Here is a 25,390-nt window from a genome sequence, read left to right as displayed (position 1 = left end):
AATGGTAAATTAGGATTTTGGTTGTGAATTGAAGACACCATTAATTAAATTTTGTGCAACTCTGATTTAACTGAAAATCTTAAAATAGGAATGCTTGCATTTTAATTTTCTTTAGAATTTCTAGTTTTGTGATAATTACTTCAAATTCTCTTTTTAAATGTTTATTTCGTCAGCTTTTCAATTTCATTTCTTCTCAACAGTTTTATTACTATAGAGGCAAAAGTACAAGATTATATTCCTGCTGGAGGTCATGGTTTTCTCCGGGTTCACTGTCCATTATGTTATATCCAAGGTATATGTAGATCAGACTGGTGGTAAACTCTATCAAACAAACAAAATCAAATATAAACAACAAACTATATATTTGATAGACTTAAGCAGTGTCAAGTAAAAGTCAATAGAAGTTGTGACTATTAAGGAAAAACAAATATGTCGGCCATATGTCTTTTCTCTTACACCTAATGCTGACCAGTCTTTTCTCTTACACCTAATGCTGACCAGTCTTTTCTCTTACACCTAATGCTGACCAGTCTTTTCTCTTACACCTAATGCTGACCAGTCTTTGCTCTTACACCTAATGCTGACCAGTCTTTGCTCTTACACCTAATGCTGACCAGTCTTTGCTCTTACACCTAATGCTGACCAGTCTTTGCTCTTACACCTAATGCTGACCAGTCTTTTCTCTTACACCTAATGCTGACCAGTCTTTGCTCTTACACCTAATGCTGACCAGTCTTTTCTCTTACACCTAATGCTGACCAGTCTTTGCTCTTACTCCTAATGCTGACCAGTCTTTGCTCTTACTCCTAATGCTGACCAGTCTTTTCTCTTACTCCTAATGCTGACCAGTCTTTTCTCTTACACCTAATGCTGACCAGTCTTTGCTCTTACACCTAATGCTGACCAGTCTTTGCTCTTACACCTAATGCTGACCAGTCTTTTCTCTTACTCCTAATGCTGACCAGTCTTTTCTCTTACACCTAATGCTGACCAGTCTTTTCTCTTACACCTAATGCTGACCAGTCTTTGCTCTTACACCTAATGCTGACCAGTCTTTGCTCTTACACCTAATGCTGACCAGTCTTTGCTCTTACACCTAATGCTGACCAGTCTTTGCTCTTACACCTAATGCTGACCAGTCTTTGCTCTTACTCCTAATGCTGACCAGTCTTTTCTCTTACTTCTTATGCTGCTTGCTGAGACAGTGGAGGAAAAACAAATATGCTGACCAGTCTTTGCTCTTACACCTAATGCTGACCAGTCTTTGCTCTTACACCTAATGCTGACCAGTCTTTTCTCTTACTCCTAATGCTGCTTGCTGAGACAGTGGAGGAAAAACAAATATGCTGACCAGTCTTTTCTCTTACTCCTAATGCTGCTTGCTGAGACAGTGGAGGAAAAACAAATATGCTGACCAGTCTTTTCTCTTACTCCTAATGCTGCTTGCTGAGACAGTGGAGGAAAAACAAATATGCTGACCAGTCTTTTCTCTTACACCTAATGCTGACCAGTCTTTGCTCTTACACCTAATGCTGACCAGTCTTTGCTCTTACACCTAATGCTGACCAGTCTTTGCTCTTACACCTAATGCTGACCAGTCTTTGCTCTTACACCTAATGCTGACCAGTCTTTGCTCTTACACCTAATGCTGACCAGTCTTTTCTCTTACTCCTAATGCTGCCTGCTGAGACAGTAGAGGAAAAACAAATATGCTGACCAGTTTTTTCTCTTACTCCTAATGCTGCCTGCTGAGACAGTGGAGAAGCAGCAAATACCAATTTTGGTTTGACATCGACAGAAGTTCAGACCCAAGACCCCTAGCACTCTTGATGGTGATCAAACAGTGGTAGCATATATAGGCAATGGAATTAAATATTTGTATAAAGCTTTATATTGCAAAAGTGAGAAGACCTATTTACTCTATTCTTCTTTTACAGGTGCCTTATGTTCTGAAGTTTCATTGTCTTATGTCCATTTAATTGTCGTTGACTGATTTTTCATGGTTCAGCTACTATCATGTGAACATCTCACTTATTATTAGTTTTAGGATAAATTTTTTTGTTATATGGGTTTTTGAATGTAATTCAATCTGTCAGACAGATTTCACCTGACCTTGACCTCATTTCTTGGATCATTGACCAAGGGTAATGTTTTGGGGATCAAGTCTGTTTCACAGATACTATAAGCAGTAGGTCAGCTATATTTAGTCTATGGAACGATAAGGTATGCACGTCTGTATGGCACTGTTCGTTTCACCTTATCAAGTGAATATTATCAGTGATCAACGTTTAGTTTCCTTTATGAGGTCTGTTATTTTGATACCTAATATGCAGTAGGTCAACTATATTTGTTTTATGGAATGATTGTAAGGTCAGACCTTGATCTCACTTTCATGGTTCATTGGTCAATGATAAGTTTTGTGTTTAGATATAAATAAGAAGATGTAGTATGAGTGCCAATGAGACAACTCTCCATCCAAGTCACAATGTGTAAAAAGTAAACAATTATAGGTCAAAGTACGGCCTTCAACAAGGTCCATTTTTCAAAAACTATATTATTTCAGCAATAGGTCAACTGTATTTGGTGTATGGAATTTTTGTAACATGTACATATCACTCTGGCAGGGTTCATATGACCTTGACCTCATTTTCACCTGTCTTGATAATGTTAAGTGTATGTGATATCTGTAGTAAAACCTTGATCTTAAAGACTTTAACATAAAATACAATGGTTATCAGTAAAGTAGAATAGACATCTCAACATGTCCACTCAGGTTTCTTTATTAATTATAGTTTTAGCAGATTGAAGGAAACAATATTCCCTCTTTCATTTTGGGACTGAAAATGTATTCATCAATTTATACAACCAATAAAATGGCTTGTTTGGTCAGCAGAGACTAAATTTATCACTGAATATAGATTATGATATAAATCTTAATGACAGTACAGAATTCTCTGATAATATAGATAGCTGCATGACAGTGTCCTATCAATGTTCTTTATTAATAAGTTATTTATCTGCCTCTGTCAACAGACATATATGTGTATTGTAGTAAATTATCTACATATATAACAAGGTAATAAAAAGGATGTGACTATTGATACAGAGTCATGCAGGTGTGAAATACTCAACAATTCAGTTATATTTATCCTTTGGAATCTATTAAATTAAAAATTTTTCTGCTGGTCAATTCAGAGTTCAACATACTTGTTTTGTCCAGGAACATTTTTTTTTTCATATATATTGCTTTTGCTCTCTTTGGACCATGCACAATTAATCTCTAATAAGAAATGGAATTTTTACTACCATACATAAGTAATGTCCCCTTATTTATTTAATTGCCAAAAGATATAGAGGGGCTCCAAAGCCCTTTGTGTGTTGTGCTCTTATGGGTATGTAAGCCTTGTATAATGCAAGTCAGATTCTCTGTACGATATATATATTATCAAGTTATCTCCCTTTGAAGTAGACAATACAGTTACTTCCCTTTTTGGTAATTCAATTAATTTGACAAAGGAAACAGGTGCTCCCCACAACACCCTCTGTGTATTGTACTCTTGTAAAGTAAGCATGGTAAAGTAATTCAGTTTCTGTGTATAATAGATATTATCCCAATAATATGGTAATTTCTACAGACATTAATTTTGGATGTCATGTAAGATTTTTGGCAGATTGTCTTTGCATACAAATATTTGATGAAACAAACAATTTTGGCTACAATCTTGTGATAAGAGAGATAGATTGCACAGGAAATTTTAGTGAATTGTTATTTCAATTAATTGTTTTTCTACCTACAGACAACAGAAATTGGTTACAAATAAAGTTTTTACTCTTGGATGAGAAAGGTTAAATGTGTGTCTAAATTATTTTCTTAATTCTCAAAGTGAATGAGTTGTATTTGGTATAGTATTAAAGCTTCAATCTAATCTCAATGACTTCTTGGAGCTATTCCTAATAATTTTCCAGTTGCATTTCATTTTTGCCGGTAATTAAGAATATTCTTGGTTTATCTGCTAATAGAAAGTAAACACTGTATGTTGTGAAATTACTACAATTATTAATTTTGAAGTAAAATCCTTTAAGCATGAATGTTGATAGTAATAATCAATTATTTTTTTAAAACTTTATGTGCAATACTGAATCATGTGGTTAGAACAAAATAAAACTATAGTATGAGGTAATTTTTTCTAGTAAGTAATTTTATAACAGCCTCAGACAGTATTTTCTTAGCTATCCTTTAACAAATCTTCTACAGATATTATCCAGCCATCATCCTCCCACATAAGTTTTTACAGTCACCAGGAAAATCTGACTTATTCCAGAAAAATAGTAACTTAAATAAATGATTTGGTTTTCATAATTGTGACATCAATGTAGCATATATACCAAGATGACAAGGGAGCGAACCATACTGTTTTGTCATTAAGTCCCTTTATCGGTTGTTATCTTTGTAAGTCTCATACAATAGGTCTCTATGTCTGATAATAATATTCAAATTTTTTTCTTTAGAATTTGTCAATTTCATTCCCTAGAACAAGTCTGCTTTGCATTCTGTTTAAGTTTTAACTATATATACTTTAATAACTGGAGGATGATATACAAAGGGTTTTCATGAAAATCTAAAGTAAATTTTGCCTGATTTTACCTGTCATATCTGAGTAGTGACTACTAGGACTGTCAGTTTTCCTGCCAACGGTCATGGTTCTCTGAGAGTACTTCCACTTCTTCCATCAACAAAAACATGCCGCCAGGATATAGCCAAGAGTGTGAAAGTGGCAATCAATTAAACTATTGCTCTTAAACTTATTACAGTGAAGGTAATTGTTTCTTGTTGAAGTAATCATAAATACTGCTCTAAATTTAACTCCAGTCAAAGTAATTGTTCTTCTTCTTCGGTAGTTCTGTCTGAAAGGAGTGTGCACCATGAGATAATTCCAGAGGAGGATTCTTAGAGGGGTTGTGTTCCAAGAGTATTGAATTGAAAGGAATTATGACATAATGAGTTTTATGGTAGAATAATTCTATATTGGAGGAATTGTGTTCCATAAATAATATTATTAGCTTGATATTCTGTTTGTATACTATTAAATAACCCAAACTTCATTTATTTAATTTAATGCTCCTTTGTCAACACAGAATGCAGATATTTTTGTATTAGCTTTTGTTTACAGACAGTAATGATCTGAGAACAAAGATATATTTAGTCATGAAACAATAATTCTGGTTTACCACAACAATGCTCCTACTTGTTTACATGAAACAGCAATTTTGGTTTTGGTTCAGCTTGGAAGTCATATGCATTGAAGGTTTCTGAAAATAGCATATAGTATTGGTAAATAGATTTTTATGAGAATGATTTCTGGTATTTTGATGAGAGAGAGAGAGAGATGATGTAAAAGACAATTAGAGTTATGAACTATCCAGATTGATCTTTTTATGATCATTTATTAATGTGTTACCTTACTCTAACCTTTATAATAAACCATATGATATGATTTTGGTGGGTACACCATTTTTCTTGGTTTAACCTTCAGCAGTTAAACTCAAAATATAGAATATATCAAGAGCTTAAAAACATAATAGAACTCAAAAGAACAGCTGAAACATCTAAAGTCAACTTTGCCTGTCAAATTTCCAATGAAGTATGCAACCTTACTCCTTTTCACAATATAGTTGTATAGGAAAATACAAATCATAACAAGAGGGAGTTTTGAGACAAAATATTGTTGACTTAACAGTTCTATGATCATTGATTTGTTTAACTGTTCCTAAAGTTCTGAAAACTCATATACACTGGAAAGCTACTATCATCATTAAAATACAATCTGTGACAGCCAGTTAATTACCAGTTAAAATCTGCCATAGTTTATCTGACTGCATTTCAATTAAGTATGCAGTACATGGTTACAGAGTCAAGGAAAGTTTGAAATTCAATACATGTCGAACATTTTAACAGTTCTTTAATTATCCCTTTTGATGTTTAACTTTCATAAAGGCATAGATAATGTTTTGCTTGTGTATAAAGCATTAGTTTCTCCTAAATATTCTCAATGTTGGTCATGAACTTTGCTGTCATTAGAGCTGTGGAAAATTGACTTAATGTTTCCTTAAGTTAATGGTGTGTGTATAATGACTCTCCCTGCTAAGTTTCCAGTTGGCTTTGATTGATATCTAAGTGTTTTACAGCCTTTTATCACTTTTCAAAATTATTCAAACAAAACAATGGGTGTTCTTAGCTTGATATATGTATATCTTCTAGAAAAGGACATTCTTATAAAACAATTATAGAATTTTTGTATTCTTTGATTTTAGGATTATACTTTAATTGTTTTGTCCTGAAATTTTTCGAGTACGAAGTCCTTGATTTTTATCAATAAAAACTGTATTTGATAAGAAAAAAAACAGATTTTTGTCCAAATTTCATAATTTCTGGAAGAATCAGCTTTTAAGATAGTATAATATTAATGATAGTTGTTAAATTATGAACATGATTAAAAAAACATCATTTGACTTCATTTTGAACCTCAATTCAAAGACTAACTCTCTGATTAGGTCAGTTTCTTCTGGTCCCAAGGAGGACCTTTATATTCAAATTTTTTAATATATATAGAATTACAAGATATTGAATTTAATTTGATGCACCATATTTTTATTCCGAAGATTTATTTATCATTTGTCAGTACAACACAAAAGCTCAAACGTACAAACGTACGTTACCAAAAACCCAACAGGGCAAAGCCAGCTACATCCATCACTTGATATCTCTCATTCTAAGTCTCCATAAACAACAACATATTTTCACTTATTTCTTTCAAACAACTCCTCCAATTTGAACCAATCTTGGCAGGAATGATATATGGTTTAACATGATATTCACATTTAGTTCAAATCAGTCTGAAAAACAATGTCCAGCCACCAGAGGAAATCTTTGATTCTGATAGGATTATGTTTTAAAAAATCTTCTTTAAAATAATATTTTTTTGTAAACCTGATGGATGTTTTGAATACTCTCTTTATTGAAGTAATATGATCAAATAAAACTTATAATAGACATGCTTCAAATAAAACTTATAATAGACATGCTTCAAATAAAACTTATAATAGACATACTTCAAATAAAACTTCTAATAAACATGCTTCAAATAAAACTTATAATAAATATGCTTCAAATAAAACTTATAATAGACATGCTTCAAATAAAACTTATAATAGACATGCTTCAAATAAAACTTATAATAGACATGCTTCAAATAAAACTTATAATAGACATACTTCAAATAAAACTTATAATAGACATACTTCAAATAAAACTTATAATAAACAAAACATGCTTCAAATAAAACTTATAATAGAAATGCTTCAAATAAAACTTATAATAGACATGCTTCAAATAAAACTTATAATAGACATACTTCAAATAAAACTTATAATAGACATGCTTCAAATAAAACTTATAATAGACATGCTTCAAATAAAACTTATAATAGACATGCTTCAAATAAAACTTATAATAGATATGCTTCAGGTAAAACTTATAATAAATATGCTTCAAATAATGCCTACACAAAATCTGTCTGAGCTTGTTTAAACCTGTTAAAGATATGCCATTTTCTGTTCAGGTATCAGCTTTGTATGGAACATTTTCAAGTATTAGATACACCTTGAGGGTGTTAGCCCAAATATGTGTATCTAATTTACACCAAGATATTATTGTCAATGCAGAATGAGAGTTTTCAATAATTTAGGAGGGGGTCTCTCAGCGATTTGACCATATGTTATTGAAAAGCATGATACATGCAGGGTATCTTAACGACATCTTGGTGTAAATATCAATAATTTTCAAACCCATTATCTAATTTCAGTTTACTTGTAGTGGAAAATCTGTATGACTGTAATTCTCCCATTTTATCTCAAATCTGTTGAAAAGTGAAGACTTTAAATTATTGCTTTTCTCATTTTACAGCTAAGATATCTAGAAAAATTTGCTAATGTGTAGAAGCAACAAATAATATGGAAATGATTAAATTGAATTTTAAGTGGTGAAAGATAATTAATAGTTGAAATAAAGCTACTGTGACTGGATTAAGTTAATTGATATGGAAGTAATGGTCCTGTCAATAGAGGATGACATGTGGGCAGATGATGAAACTTATCTTCATCTGTCATTCTACTGCAAACTTTTCTTCTGAGTCTTATCAAGCATGCAGAACAATTTGGCATTTAAAATGGTAATTAAATTTGTTCTGCATTCTAGAAAAATGGAGGCAAAATAGACTATCATATCAGAATGATAATCAGCAATAGTACATGTATATGTTTGTGATCATAAGAAAAGAATAAAGAAATTCTTAAACCTGATCTACTTTTACGTTTTTTAATTGGTTTACCCCACATCAGTTGATAATAGTATATCTGAAACCTAGATTTTTAACATGTACTCTTTAGCCTCAAAATTTGGATAGGAGCTTCAGTACAATTCATAAAAGTAATAAACAGTTGCATTTCAGAATACAAGCTATTCTCAAGTAAAAAGACAATGTTCAATTTTTGTTTTTCTCATTCAGTTCGAAAGAGTAAAATATTTGGCAATACCTCAAAGACAGAAAGTCTCAGCATGTAGCTATTTAGACTGCCGAGACTAGCTATAAAAACTTGTCAAGGTTATAATACTTTACTATATCTTCTGGAAGTGGCTTTTATCTATAAGAGAAGTTTACAATAAGATGAATTGAACATCGTTTATTTTATTTTTGTTTTATTTATTTATTTATTACATGCATATTTTTCTTATTTTTGTTAATAAATTCTCATCGTGTGACTTTATGAATTAATAACATTATATATAGTAACTTAATCATTATTGAATTATAAGGCTGCGATTTATATTTTATTGCATAAAATATCTACAGAAAACATTATTGGCAGTTGCTATTTATTAAGTCATTACGTTGAGGGTTAATATTTCTTACATCATAACATTACAATAAATATGTAACATAATTTTTTGGAGGTGGTCAATTCTATTCAAAGGTCTGTAGGTCAGTCAGTCATGCTTAGAACTTATAAAAAATGATAGATGTTGCAATCAAAGTGAAATTCACTTGTCTTTTACTTAATAGATTAGTTTGTTTTAAGATAAATGGTCAGTAACAAAACTTAGTTGAAACAGATTAATTCAAGTTAATTTACCTTAAATGATTAACTGAGCAATTTTTTTTATTTCAGTCGCTAACAATTTTTCCAAGAATCTCCCATAAAATTAACAATAGAAATTAGAATTGACCTTTTGCAAGAAAATTGGTTATCACTTGACTGGTTTATACTGTAATTAATCATCTCATAATCACAGAAGAGTTTTACTACCATTTGTTAAAATAGAAAATATAGGGTATAATTTAAAATTTTAATGGTAAGTTTTTCCTCACCACTACTAGAATGTACAGGAATTGCAAAATTTCACAATTCATAAAATTTCCATGGATTTAGTATTTCCACATTCTACCCCCATTTATGTATACCTTATAACCTTATTAGTACTGATAACTATTTAACACAAACTGTGACTATTTAGAAAAAAAATACCATTTTGATAATGTCATCATGATGCTGATGGATTAGTGTTTAATGTTCAGCAGCAAATATTACAATTTTTCTGCCACCTGCTCCCATTGAGCAGACTGCAAGTTTTCTATCTTTCAGCAAATAATCTTTTGACTCTAATATACATACATAAATTAAGGAGATGGTCCATATTGCAGCACTTCCACTGTTTGATTTAATTGTGACAAATAAAACAGGGAGGTGTCTGTAAATAAAGAACTTGTAAATTTTCCTTCAATGATTTCTCTCTCATCTGACTGAAGAGGAACAATATGGTTGATGATTCTGCCAATTCTGAGTGTCAGTCAATTCACATTGATCAGAAATGAACATAATTGTCATAGTTTTTTATCATATTATGTAACAAAATATGTTATCACATGTAGCAGTGCCAAGGTCATTATGATTAATGTTATTATGTGCTGATATTAATTAGAAATATACATATGTACTGAAAGAAAGGAAAACAGATACTCTTTAAGATAATTGCTCTATAAAAAGTACTGAAAACTATTTCAAAGATTCCAAAATTATTGTAAAAGTAGAGTTTACATATTATAAAATACTTAAGTTTTGACAGTCTGATTAATGATATAAGATTTTTTTAACATGAAGCTTGAAGTACTTTTACAAATTGGTGTGGTTTGTTTTGCCCATTACTCTAATTGTCAAGATATGGCCTGGGTAATTATCACAAATCTGTCTGGGTATGAGTTATAGCTACTACCTGCCAATTGTATTTAACTATTCTACAGCATAAATCATACAAGTGTTAACCAGCAGTGTTCCTTTGAGTGGTCAATTCTATTTCAATTTTTTGTTAAAGAGGTATTTAGATATTTTGCAGGTGTTTAAATGAAAAATTCTCAGATAAATATCATTCTGATATATCTAGGGTTCCTTGAATCAGGCTAGCTGTATATATGTGAATAACAAAATAAGTTTGACATTCAGTACATCCTGTGTTGCCAAAAAAAAGAAATGGTCAAAAGAAAAACGATTTTTACAGTTTGTTCTTATGTTGTACTAGTACACCATGACTGTTTCAGGTTAAGGGGAGGGTTGAATTCTTTCTTAAATGTTTAAATAAATATGTTTAACCCCACAACATTCTGTATATGCGAAGTCAGTGGAGCCTGTAATTAAGATGTTGTTAATTGTTGAGGTATATATATCATATTGTTTTTTGTTGATTGTTTTGTACATAAATCAGGCTTAGTTTTCTCATTTGAACTGTTTTAAATTTGCCATGAAGGGCCTTTTATAGCTTACTTAATATGCATTATTTACTCATTTTAAAAGGCTGTAAGGTGAAAGGCTGTAAGGTGAAAGAATATCATCAAAGATATCTGACATATTTTGTATGACAGACATGCATTTTGTCTACAAAATAGACTCATCAGTGATGCTTGAATTTAAAAAAGGTGACCTACAGTAATGTTTCCTTCAACGTCATTGTGCTCTGGTGGAGAGTTATCTCATTGGCAATTATATCACATCTTCTTATTTTTATATTAAGCAATAACGATCTGATTGTTTTGGTGATGAAGTGCTATCCTACAATACCAGTATACAAAAACCAGATAATTGTTACTTTAAAATGTTTAAACTGGAGAGAAATAGAGAACAGTAATGTTGTCATTATTAAAAGAGAAAAGAATTTTGGTTGCTGCTTTGATTTTTGTATGGGGCATTAAATGTTACCCTTGACCTTCCTTCTTTCTGTCCGTCCCATTTTCGTTTGAAAAGTAAGCTTGAGTGGGGGCATTCTTGTCCTCAGACACATTCTTCTTTTATTTTTTACTATTTCTTTTTACTTTGTTTTTTTATTCTTCTGTTCAAGTGTAATTCCAACCCACTGTATTGGACTAACAGTTATTGACATAGTTGCCAGTGAAGATTCTAATTACAATGTATGTGACTTCAGGCCTGGGTTCCTCAATACATCTAACTACCATGATTCAAACTTTATTTGATAATTGGAATTTTCTTGAATGAAGTGAAGGAAATGAAGTCACAGTGTGTTACTGATGATCAAAAGCATGTTGATGAATTACATGTATAATTCAAGTTTTGAAATATAAGAAATGTTTGCTATTACATTTGTACTTTATTATCTTATCAATTCAGAAAATATGACAAAATTATAATAAGTTAGAACTCTCAATTTAAAATTATTTTTGCATTGTCTTTTATATAATGCAGCATTTCCAGAAATCACAGAAATATGTCTCATTTTTTTGTCCATTGCAAATTATGTCAATAACAAATGCACACTAAAAAAACTGATTGTACAGTAATGATATACAAGTTCAACTTAACTTTCCTTTGTTTTCCCACTGAAATGCTGATTTTTTTTCTGGTTTAAAACCATTTCATTTTGAACCTGTCAGACATTGGTAATTAAACAATATTAAGAAGATAGATGGTTCCTATTGACAAAGATTTTATCCATGTATATTTTGATTGGATACAGGATTGATTTCCCTCATTGTGATCAAGTTTTATAAAACCACTTTAAATGGTAATTATGGACATTATTCATGTTGCACTGACACTGCACACAAAGTGTACTTCATTTATTTGTGAAGCTTTAGATAAACTGATATTCTGAAAGTTGTGTTATAAGACTTTGTTATGACATATTGGTCATTCATACTTGTATTGGGTTAGATAAACTGATATTCTCAAAGTATATACATCAATTTTGTTATAAGATATTGTTATTTATTCTGACATTTTGGTCAACCATTTTTGTATTGATTGATTCCCGACTGAAATGTCCAATGACAAATATTACATGCATATTTAGGATGTAGCATTACATGTAGTTTGGAGATACCATGCTTTGTACAAGACTGGCATGCTAAGTTAGATTTTTAACATGCTAGATCACATGTCAACAATGTGTGGGAAGACCTGTCAACCTACCAACGAGCTAAGTTAGATTTCTAACATGCTAGCTCACATGTCAACAGTATGTGGGAAGAGCTGTCAACCTACCAACGAGCTAAGTTAGATTTCTAACATGCTAGCTCACATGTCAACAGTATGTGGGAAGACCTGTCAACCTACCAACGAGCTAAGTTAGATTTCTAACATGCTAGCTCACATGTCAACAGTATGTGGGAAGACCTGTCAACCTACCAACGACACATTAATCTGACCCTGAATTGACAAATTGTTAGTCTTATTCCTGAATGCTGTATATTTGGTTCAAATAGCAAATACCAAATATCAATTCTAATGTTACTCATATAAAAGACTTATGTGCTGTAAACATCTTAAGGATGTTACTTGATACATTTTTCTTATAGTATTTTGTGATTTTTGAATTCGAAGGGCCAAAAATGGCCTAATCATGCCGTCTTCATTCACATGACCTTTGCATGTCATATTCACAAAATACAAAATACCAAGTTAATGGAAGAAACTTTTTGACCAGGACCAACTTGTTGTGGAGTCTGTTTCTGTGATATATGTTTGTTTTATCTAGATTTTTATTGGTTTTATAAGCTTATCTCATGTAGGTCTATTGTTACAGTGTAATATATAAAGGATTGTTATGTATGTCAATCAAATTAGACATATATATATTTTTATTTCCAGGTTTTGTCCATCATTAGAATCTAAGGTATTGAGATTTAAAGGAAGAACCCATCAAATATGGCTGGAACCAGAAGGTATGTACCCCTGACATTTATGTCCAGGTTTTATCTGCAGCTGTACTTCAATGTGACAGTTACCAAACCATGATCACAGGTTCAAAAGTTCATATATTATTAAAAGTTAAATTTGAAATCTTAAATGAATCAAGTTGGTAAGAATGCTCTTTAAAAGAAAAATTAATTAAAAAAAATCTTTAACTTAGACCATTAAGATAGTAAACAAACAGCTTGAAACACTGAAAACCACTGAACTGGAATCTTTAGGCTTTTGCATTCCTTGTAATCAGCTATCCGAATTTTTTCAGTGTATTAGAGTATGGAACTACAAAATTAAAGGTCAAATTGTTCATATATATATGCTCTTTAGACAGCTGGATATTGGAGGAATGCATAATAGAAAAACAAAGGATAGTCCATCAGAAACATTATTTCTTTTTGTTACTTTTTTTTATTCATATATTCACCCACATTTACCAAAAGCAACATATTTTGAGACCTATGCAGATATATAAGTTAAAGGAGCTAAATAAAGGCAACAGTAGTATACCGCTGTTCGAAACTCATAAATCGATTGAGATAAAAACAAATCATGGTTACAAACTAAAACTGAGGAAAACGCATCAAATATAAGAGGAGAACAACGACACAACAAAAACACAACATTAAAATGTAACACACACAGAAACGAACTATAATATAACAATGGCCATTTTCCTGACTTGGTACAGGACATTTTAAGAAAAAAATGGTGGGTTGAACCTGGTTTTGTGGCATGCCAAACCTCCCGCTTTAATGGCAACGTCAAACACAACACCAAAAAGACAACATCACATGACAGGACCACAATACAAATAAATGGGAGAACATATAGGACAAAGAAACACACGAATAATAGCTAACAAAAGGTACTAGGCTTAAAATTCAATACGCCAGACGTTGGTCTCGTCCACACAAGACCAACCAGTGACGCTCAGATGAAAAAAGCTTGAACGCCAAAACAGGCATTTTGAATATCCATATTTGCATAAAGTGTCATTTCTGTTTTTATCAGACAGAAACAGGTCATTGTCTTCGGAAGATTGTTCTGTTCAGTCATCAAAAACTGTAAAACAGAATGTACATATTAGTTCTACATGGAAGTCAGATTTAATGCACTCATTTACAGACCATCTAATCAGTTTTATAGGATGTCTTTGAAAAGATAAATATTGTAATTAGAATATGCAGTAAATTGAGTTTCTAATAATGGGAAGGTCTGCATGCTTCCTCTCAGTGAATGCATACAGATTTATTCTGCTGTAACAGATAATTTACTACAGTTTATTGGACTTGATGAGAACAGATAAATCTTATGTTTAAATTAAACCAACCATTTTGTCATTATGTAAGATATTGATATAAAGTATCTTAATGGTGTTCTGAAAGTCTGGATCTTTGTTTATGTACCAGTAATTTTAACAACCAAAACCATGTACTTTTTAACCAATTTTTGCAGATGTCAGTTCAATTATTATGTAATGATGAGCTCTGTTAAAATTTTGAAGTCTTGCAAAATTTGTTAAGGCTTAGATTAATCTGAAAACTATTCACCAAATTATAAATTTGAAAGATACATGAATGTTAAACTTGTCAAATGTTCAAACCAAGCAGTTGAATTCAACCAGTTTTTTTGCATGGTCCCCATCTTTTAGTAGAGTTCAAATTATTTATAACTATAAAGATAAGGAGATGTGGTATGATTTATTTCCATGAGACAACTGTTCAAATGAAGTGGATGCAAGCAATTATAGACCCCTGTACAGCCTTCAACAATGAAAAAACTCATACTGTATAGTCATCTATAAAAGGCCCAGACATGAAAATGTGAGGTAATTCAAATGAGAAAAAATAACGGCCTAATTTATAACAGAACAATTTATGAAAAAACAAACATGACAAATATAAACCAACGACAACCACTGAACGGCTGAGGCTCATGACTTGGGACAGGCACATACAGAATTTTGCGGGGTTAAACCTTGGACAGTGGTGTAACAGCACAATATAAGAACAAACTGTAAATATCAGTTGCAATTGGCTTAACTCAAAAGATGAGTATGAGGCACAAAAACAACTAACATAAAAACAATAGACAAAAAGCACCAAAATAGTGTGGTTCAAAACCAATGACAACTAATAAATTAATCATGTTCTTACTGTGTTTCTTTTTTTGTTACGTGTTTCTGATGGTTGTTTGTTTTTCATACATCCATGCTGTTTATGTCTTGGTAAAGTGCTTGTGTAGGGGGAAGTTACTCAAACTTTAGTGTTATCAAAGTGAGATTTGTAAATAGGACTTTTTGATTATTTTCAGTCAAGCATGACAAATTTCAAATGATGAGCAAATATTATTTGGATCTGTTAGATAAATGTGTCTGATAGAATAACAGGTCTTTCTGCTGACTTCTACTTTGTGACCTAAAGCTATTACAAAAATCTTGCCCTGTTGATCTAGTACATAGCATGGTATATGAATATGATACGAACATGTTATTGCATGAATATGCAAGAAATATTTGCCACTGGACATTATTATAAGTATTTGTTATTGTCTGATGCTGTTGGTCTTCCTCTAAATTACAATGTCTGCTTGCCCCTTGATATCTCCAATCAGAATGTACAATAACATGTTTCACATCATTTCTTATAAAGAAAAAAATTGCGCTTTTTTTATGCCATTAAAACAATTTTGAATGTATTGTATTACTAAAATATCTGATAATATTCAATGTGAAATGTGAAGACCTATACATGTCTGCTGTTTATCAGCTTTATATGAGAACAAACAAAAAAGTAAAAGTTTTTCAATATCCATGAAAATTTCATTAGTCTATGAAAGCATGACAAGGAAATGAAATGTGTAAGTCTCCTCCAAAAGTTCCAGAGTTACGCACTATTGTAAATGTTATCTAATTCTCAGTTTTTTGTGATAGATAAGTTTGATATTATATCTAAACTGCTCTGTGTGTGACAGACACAGCCTTCTGCACCTGTGGTTAAGGGTTAATGACGTATTAATGGAGGGTATTTTTTAATCAAGTTGCATGATGTCCAGAACATTCCTTTCACAAATCTTTTTTAAACCAAGACATGATAGGATCATACATCCTTAACCAAAGGTATAAATCAATCTCAAACGTAAAACATTATCTTGAAAAGGATGACCAGATTGGATGAAATCAGAGATTAAACCTAGGCCCTCATAAAATACTGTATTGCATAATCAGCATACAGTGACCTATATTTGGTTACTTCTACATCATTTGGTCTCTGGTGGAGAGTTGTCCCATTGGCGATCGTACCTGATCATCATCTTATTTTTATATCATCATAGATAATGGTTTCACCAATCAGTGACTTGTATACAAATGACATTCCTGAATGCAACACAATTTTTCAAGTACAACAAAATGTAATCTGAATACAAGAATAATCATTTTTATCCCCCACCTACAATAGTAGAGGGGCATTATGTTTTTTGGTCTGTGTGTCCGTTCGTCCGTCTGTCACGTTTCGGGTTAAAGTTTTTGGTCAAGTTAGTTTTTGATGAAGTTGAAACTTAGTACACATGTTCCCTATGATATGATCTTTCTAACTTTATTGTCAAATTAGAGTATTGACCCCAATTTCACGGTCCACTGAACATAGAATATGATAGTGCGAGTGGCGCATCCGTGTACTATGGACACATTCTTGTTACTAAGTAAATCAGGATCATAGAATGAAGCCTCATGCTATGATAAACATTCTGATTCCTCAGATTAACTTATTTTTTATGTTATGTATATTTTGCAGGTTTAAGCAGTGATGTTATATACCCTAATGGTATATCATGTACCATGCCGGAGGAACATCAGGTCAGACTTGTACAGAGTATTGTAGGACTGGAAAATACTCAAATTGTCAAACCAGGTTTGTAATATTGAACTTCTATGGAAAATACTGGTAGTAGATTTGAATGACAATCTTAGTTTGTATTCAAGTGATAGCTTCATGCTTTTAATCATAATAAAATCTGCAAAACTATTTTCTTAGTCAATTTAATTTCAATGACTATAGGATATACATGCTTTTATTTAATTTAGACTGACACCAAAACTTTTATTGATTCAAAATTTTCATTTACATTATTGAAGTGATAAATCAGATCTAGGATTTAACCATTCAGTAAAAAGATAAAATGTAGGTAAAGATAACATATTTTTTGTAGAATTATACTTATTGCTCCTTTAGATCTATCAGAGTTAACAAAAATGTATGTTTGTTTAAAGGAACTGCCAAATTATTAGTGAAATTTCATAATTTGTAAATAGAAAATTTGCTGTAAAGATATGTCTCTCAAATAATGCCAATCCTGGAGCAGTGGCTACTTGGGAGACTGTATCTTGTGTAATATTTTTGAATTTTGCTTGTGAATCAGATTTTATACCTTAAATGAATTGAGCATAAAAAGATCAAAGTTAACTTATTAAAAGACTTTTCTGAGGCTTCCATACTCCAATATATACATTCTTACAGCATATTATACCATTTTATGTCTGACTCTTTGTATTAAAAAGACATAATTTAAAAGAGGCCATAAATGGACTGTACTGCTATGTTAGTGATGTATGTAACCAAATATTTGAAATTCTAACCATTTTCATCTTCCTTAGGTTTTGAAACATCATTGATTTAAGACTGGTTGCCTCTCTTCAATCATATTTTGATTTCTTTGAGGAGAGTTATTGCCCTTAGGTTATGTCATAGTATCTTTTCTATTGCAATAAACCATATTTATTATGACTAGTATCTCTTTTATCAATATTTAATATGTCGGTCTTTGATAATTTACATGTTAACAGATATTATACCTTCAACATTTTTAGTTTGAAATGATTAGTTTATGCATGTAATATTTTATGGGGTAGTCTGTCGGAGATATGATAAGATATTTTATCTTTATTTTAGTTTGTATGTTGGTTAATAAAGTAATTTAACATTTTTGTTGAATGAAATACTCATATGATAACCTACTTGTCTTGCTTTGCCTGATTCACAGATTACCATACTTCTCCATAATTAAACCATGGGAAAAAAAGTATTAACAAAAACTATGATCTCCAAGGTAAATTAAAAAAAGGGGAAATCCATAAAACTTAACAATACCAATGCTCGACTATATCAACCAACGGAACGGATGGGAAACAACTGTTATATTCCTGACTTGGTACAGGCATTTTCCAAAGAATTTTGTTTCTTTCATTCTATATGTAAAGAACAATATTTTTTGTCCTGCCTGTCTGTCTGTAAAACATTATATTTGTGGGCACCAAATCTACTGCAAATTGTATTGAATAGTGATGAACAGAAATTCAACAGAGTTAGTTTACCACAAAACTTGTGTCAATACAAAAATATCCCACAAGTTACATTTGAATTGAACAATACTGTTGGGATTTACTATATACAATATGTACATTTTACTAGTGAGCCTTTTTTTTTTATCTAATTAAAAGATATGTTTTTTATGATGTGGAATTTCACACCTATTCTTTATTTATTATCAGAAATATTTTGGGTTGTTTCATACAGCACAACACATACACTGATATTTTATAAAACCAGGAAGTACAAAAATTGTCAGAAATTTTACTGACTTGTGTAGTTGTTTTTTTGGCAGATTAGATCATTTAATTGATCATGGGACACTGGTGGGGTATCAATTAAGTTGTTTCTAGCTATCCAGACCATAAGGGTAGGGTGAAAATGAAACTTCATGCAATTATAATATACTGATCTTTACATCTTTAGGTTATGGAGTAGAGTATGATTACATGGATCCACGACAGTTACGACCTACTTTAGAAACATTACGCATACAGAATATGTATTTTGCTGGTCAGATCAATGGTACAACAGGTTATGAGGAAGCTGCTGCTCAGGTTAATAATAATAAATTTATTTACTATTGAATTGGCCTCAATTAAATTTCTGATAGCAAGTGTTAAAACTGTAAGAGTTGTTTATCTCCAACCAGTAATATGGTGACTTTTACTATTTATCAAGAATGTGAAATAAATACCTTTTTGCTTCAGTTTCAAGACCATTATAAATTAAGTGTATTGGTTCTAAGTTCTCCATTCTGCATTTATTCAGATGATTTTTATCAAAATTGGTTTTACTCAGGTAATACAAAATTGAAATTTAGAACAATACTTATACATTTTAAAGGTGTGCATATGAGCAGAGTCAACTCATTGATATATTGAGTTGTCCTTTAGTATTGACAAGACCTGAATTGTTTATCCATTCATCTAACCAGATCTCTCCTCCTTCTGCTGTCTGTTTCTTCTTCTGTTTGCTTACAGAACTAATATTGTGTCTGTAGTATAAGAATTTTATCATTGACATATGGTTGGGGAAACGGAAGCAAAAGGTGGATGACTTATTTATTGCTCGAGATTTATTGGTTTACTTCATTGATTAGAAATCTGTAAGAATATACTACTTATCTCCTGATTGACCTTAACTGTTCTGGTAAATAAAATAAACAACAAAAACTTCTCATTCATACTTGACATTTGAGTCATTTAACCTCTTTAAAATCAATGGGATACTGGCACTTTATTATAATAAATGATGGTAGAGTGATAACAGTGTAAATTATTCCAGGAGTGAGATACTGATCAGATGTCCAGGAATACCATTAGGTTATTGACTATAAATTATATTCTGTCTTTACTCCATAGATATTATGATTGGGAGATTATGATTCAGAATAACAGAATATTTTTTCTTTTCTATGTGATGCTATTGAATGGTAAATTTAACTTTAACTCCTTTAGCTATCACTATGTGGTAAAATTTAAAATTCAGAATGGAAATGGGGAATGTGTCAAAGAGACAACAACCCGACCAAAGAGCAGAAAACAGTCCAAGGCCACCAATGGGTCTTTAACACAGTGAGAAAATCCTCCACCCGGAGGCGGGCTTCAGCTAGCCCCTAGACAAAAGTGTGTACTAGTTCAGTGAAAATGTACGTCACACTAAACTCCAAAACATATAACTGAATTAAAATTAAAAAAGCATACAAGACTTATAAAGGCCAGAGGCTCCTGACTTGGGACAGCACAAAAATGTGGCAGGGTTGAACATGTTTTGTGAGATCTCAACCCTCCCCCTATACCTCTAGCCAATGTAGAATAAAGAAACACATAGCAATATGTACAGTAAAATTCAGTTTAAAAGAAGTCCGAGTCCGATGTTAGAATAGGTAACAGAAGAAACTAGTAAGCAAAATGACAATGATACATAAATTAACAAAGGACTACTAGCTGTTACTGACAGACCTCAATTAAACTGATTGAAAGATTATGTCTTCTTGTATCTTGTATTTTCTCGCAGCACTAGATATGTTGACCTTATTTTCCCTTCATTTTTCATTTAAGAATAAGAATTCAATTTAAACGTTTAAAACTAAGCTATATACAAATATAGTGGTGTAGTATATCATTGCCAATGAGACAACTATCCACCAGAGACCAAATGACATGCGCATGGATATAAGCAACTATAGGTCACTGTACTGCTTTCAACAATAAACAAAACCTATAGTCAGCTGTAAAAGGCCCAGAGATGACAAAATGAAAAACAATTCAATCAAGAAAACCAACCATTTATGAGAAAAAGATAAATAAAAAAAAATCATATACAACAGAGAGCAACCAATAACAACTTGTGAATTGCATGCTTCCTAAATGCACTTGCTATTTGACTTGCAGTAAAAATTTCTGTCCTTTTTCTTGATTTTAAAAATCTGTACCAATTGATACTTAAGGATGTAGTTAGGTGAAATTAAAAAAATCTAGAATTTAAAATTGATACTTTTAAGTCAGAAGAGCATTAGTTAAGGAACAAAATAAGTTAAAAATATTGATAGGCTATGGAATTCCTTTTTGAGATATTTGAATTTTTCAAATTGTTGGAAAAGGCTGACTCGGTCTTTTACCTTATATTTAGCATTGGCATTATTTGGGTCTCAAATCTTAAGAAAAAAATCTAAAGTTAACTTGAATTTTTGTAATGACCATTTTATGAGCTATTGAAGTCTTCTTTGAAAGAAAAATGTGTGCAATGGGCAAAATATTTTACCCTGTATTATAGGAAAAAACCCAAGGAGTTTGAACATCTGACAAAAATTCATAAACCTGACCTGACTACATCCTTAATATACATTTACCTATAACAGAGCAACATGATATTTAACAACTAACCACTATAAAAGTCATATAAGTAAAAATATATATAGATCTATTCTATCTTTAACAGGGATTAATAGCTGGGATAAATGCTGCTTTAAAAGTACAAAACAAACCTCCCATGATTGTGGACAGGACTGAGGGATATATTGGAGTATTGATAGACGATCTGACTACCCAGGGTACCAATGAACCATATAGAATGTTTACAAGTCGATCAGAATTCAGACTGGCTCTAAGACCTGATAATGCTGATAGGAGGCTTACAGAAAAAGGTGAAATGAAATAATATGTACATATAGACAATTTTTCATATGCTTTTTGTGAAGCATAGTAAAGAAGCTCTTAAAATTTCAAGCTTCTTTACTATTTTAAGGATCCATAAGTAAATTATTAATGGCCCATTTTACTGATCGTGCCAGTCAGGTTTCTGGTCAAATATAGTTGAATTTGAACTTTCTCAGATTTTCCATGTATATTGTAATTATTAAACACAAGGCAATAGAATAGTTAACATGGTTAATTGGAAAGAAAATGAAATCGATAGAAAGTGTACGAAGGGACACAACTCTATTAGATTATCTTAATATTTGATTTAGAAATATGTTAATGTTTGTATATCAACATCTTTGGACTACTGTTAAAAGAATTTTATATCTTCTGGAAAGTCTAAATAATGTAATAAAGGATTGTATGAAGTTTACATCTTTTTTATTTCAGGTTATAAAGCTGGTTGTGTAAGCCACTATAGATATAACAGATCTAAACATCTAGAACGAGAACTGGTGGAGAATGTAGAATTATTAAAATCTATTGTCAAACCAGTTACAAAATGGAGAATAATCCTGAAAAGAGAAAACAACAGTAATGTTAACCTGAGAAGGTATGGTCTTATTATTAAGGTAGATGGGGAATCTAAATTAAGATTTATAGATATTTTTAATAATTTGACAAAATGTAGTTTATATCATGCTTTTTTCAAAAATATAATAAAAAGTATGGGTCACAGGACTCTTTTTCAAGCTACTTGTTGTGCATAATTGTCAGATTTAAATTTTGTTTAGATTATGCATGAAAAACCCAATTTTGTGTGATAGAAAGAAAACCAAACAATAGAATTTTAGGATAAAATATTAGTAAATAGCTTTTCTAATGTGCTTTCAGAAAATAAAAATAAAAATTGCGGTCATGGGACACGTTTTCTTGCTTCAATACCAAACAGGTAACACATTCCTTTATAAAAGTTACATTATTTAGTTATCTCCCCTTATATGGAAAATTTTCTTCATTTAGATGAAAAGTCTTACAAATGAAATATTTCCTAGTTCTTTCAAAATTTGCTCATTTGATGAAAGATCTATACCGATTGTTTTCTGCTATTATACATTCCAAGACATCTGATCTACCTTATGTCGATAGTGCTAACAGAAACTGGTTAGCCTCAAACTAGTTGCTTTATTAAATATTTTCCTTTTACTTTGCAGTATGAAATCATTCACACTCACTTTTGTTTTTTCACATACATATAGTGATTTTTCTGTCATGAATGGTACATTTTGTCCTTTCCCTTCCAATTTCCTATATTTAGGTTGACATATTAAAAGTTTCATATAAGCATGTGTTTTAATCAAAAAAAATAATTCAAGTTTTATTTGTTTCAATTCATTTTTATACAGCTCAGTAGAACTATATCTTTTACAATATATTATAAGAGGAAGAGTAGTACTGGTTTTCAAAATAGACAACTGTCAGGAATTGTTTGACCTAAAATATCTGTTTTATTGGCTCTGCTGTACTGCACATGTACAACTCCACTTGTAATTATCAAACTGCCAATTTGGAACTGAACTCTCTAAATTCTGTTATTTCTAATTTTGACATGCTTTGAGGATTGGAATATATTTTTGTCATTATTCATCTATCTGAACAAAGAAACTATGTTTAACATTTTTCACTGAAGGTAAATATTACAATTTCAAATGGAACAATGTAAAGTACATATTCTGAAAGTGTTGATTTATGCAAATAGAAATGATTTACTTACATACTTCAAGATTTTTAGAAAATGTCTGTTAACCAAGGAATATCATGCAACATATTATATTTCCCCCAATATTTGTTTGCAGTGCATTTGATTTGTTGTTAAATCAGTATACCATGGCAGACTTTGTTGAACATTGTCCGGAGGAGTTTGGTCACCTTGAGAATAACAAATATCTACAAAGGAAACTTGAGATTGAAGGTAAGATTTAAGTCTGGATGGGGTTTGCAAAATATATAGAATAACTCAAAAAATTATAGAAGAGATAAAAAAAGTGCTTAAATATTATGAATATAGAAAAATGGGGGCAAATTAAAGTATACAGAAGAAAGTCCCCATTCTAACTTTTCATTTATGTAGTGAAAAGGTTATTGCAGTGTTATACACAATATACTTGTATAAGTGACTATACAGTATGGTTTTCACATTGTTCAAGGTTATATGGTAATCTTGAACGGCTTATATCTATGTCATTTGAACTCTGGTGGATAGTTGTCTCAGTCATGCCATATCTTTTTATTTTTATACTATACATCTTATCAAAGATTGATCAAAGAAATATATATTAAAGCTTGTTAAAAAAAATGAGTATCTTACAAATATTCACATGGACATTCAGGAAAGGAACACCTAACTTATTGTTGATTGGCTACAGCGATTTTTAATTGTCAGCCTGTATCCTGGATAATGCTACAATCTCAGAGGGAAAATAATGAAAAATAAGCTTGATTTAGATAGGTTTTATTTATATGATCCTTGTTTCATACTATATTGAAAATTTCAGCTAAATATGCTAATGAGATGGAATCACAAATGGAAGAAATAAATGAAGTCAGAAAAGATGAACAGCTTGTATTACCAGATAGTTTAGACTATATGAGGTAAACAAATTTTTTACCTGAACAACCACTATACTATATTTTATAATCCCTTAGTTCCATGAAAAGAGGGAGGGAGTCTATTATTTGGAATAAAAAAAATGAGTTAATTAATGTGCTTTTGATAATTTTTGATAATTTAAAAGTAAAAATTAGTTAGTTATGATGTCATATTAATGGATTGCACTGGACACATTATTTTAAATCACTACTGTTGCTAAGCTGGAAAAACATGTCCGATTTTGGTAAACTAGTCATCAAAGAATCCAGGCTTAAAATATCAGAATCTCAGACAAGCAGTTCATTTACTTGAGCATGATAAGTGGTGCTCTTAATAAAAAATAGAGCGAAAGCCAAGTGAATTGCAAAGTTGAGCATTTAAACCCAAACATTGTTTGTTACCACTTCATGTATTTGTTCAATATATTTTGTAAAAGAAGAACACATTTATTTTCATTTTCATTAAATATTATGAATGGAAACTTCAAAATTATACTTTCTTCTAATCAAGTGAAAGCCTTTCTTATATTTATCAAAACATTTCACAAAAATTGATGCAGAACTCATTTGTAAAAAGCACAAAGGTGCCAATGTCTGTATATTTTATTTATTTATAAAATAGAATCAAATTGTATATTAGTCATGTTGTTTATTTTGTATTTATAGAACAAAATATATTTTTTTAGTGCAAAAATTCAAACCGATATAGGAAGATGTGGTGTGAGTGCCAATGAGACAACTCTCCATCCAAGTCACAATTTATAAAAGTAAACCATTATAGGTCAAGGTACGGTCGTCAACACGGAGCCTTGGCTCACATCGAACAACAAACTATAAAAGGCCCCAAAAAATTACTAGTGTAAAACCATTCAAATCTATATAAAAAAAATGAGAAACGAGAAACACTTATGAACCACATCAACA

The 25,390-nt window shown here is 31.2% G+C and overlaps 1 protein-coding gene across 1 annotated transcript in view; it reads left to right on the top strand.

Annotated features, from left to right (window-relative positions):
- LOC127710467 (protein MTO1 homolog, mitochondrial-like) overlaps positions 1 to 25,390 on the top strand; it is a 112,856-nt gene that overhangs the window by 84,581 nt on the left and 2,885 nt on the right. The window contains exons 9-15 of the mRNA XM_052216342.1: positions 13,210 to 13,283; positions 17,103 to 17,219; positions 19,101 to 19,231; positions 21,618 to 21,822; positions 22,268 to 22,430; positions 23,674 to 23,789; positions 24,373 to 24,469. Of these exons, the coding sequence (XP_052072302.1) occupies positions 13,210 to 13,283; positions 17,103 to 17,219; positions 19,101 to 19,231; positions 21,618 to 21,822; positions 22,268 to 22,430; positions 23,674 to 23,789; positions 24,373 to 24,469 (903 nt within the window). The remainder of the gene's footprint in view (positions 1 to 13,209; positions 13,284 to 17,102; positions 17,220 to 19,100; positions 19,232 to 21,617; positions 21,823 to 22,267; positions 22,431 to 23,673; positions 23,790 to 24,372; positions 24,470 to 25,390) is intronic.

The sequence above is a fragment of the Mytilus californianus genome, unplaced genomic scaffold (genome assembly GCF_021869535.1).
Source record: "Mytilus californianus isolate M0D057914Y unplaced genomic scaffold, xbMytCali1.0.p SCAF_8, whole genome shotgun sequence".
Classification (NCBI taxonomy): domain Eukaryota; kingdom Metazoa; phylum Mollusca; class Bivalvia; order Mytilida; family Mytilidae; genus Mytilus; species Mytilus californianus.
Note: the sequence above shows the minus strand (reverse complement) of the source record. Positions and strands in the feature narration are given on the sequence as shown.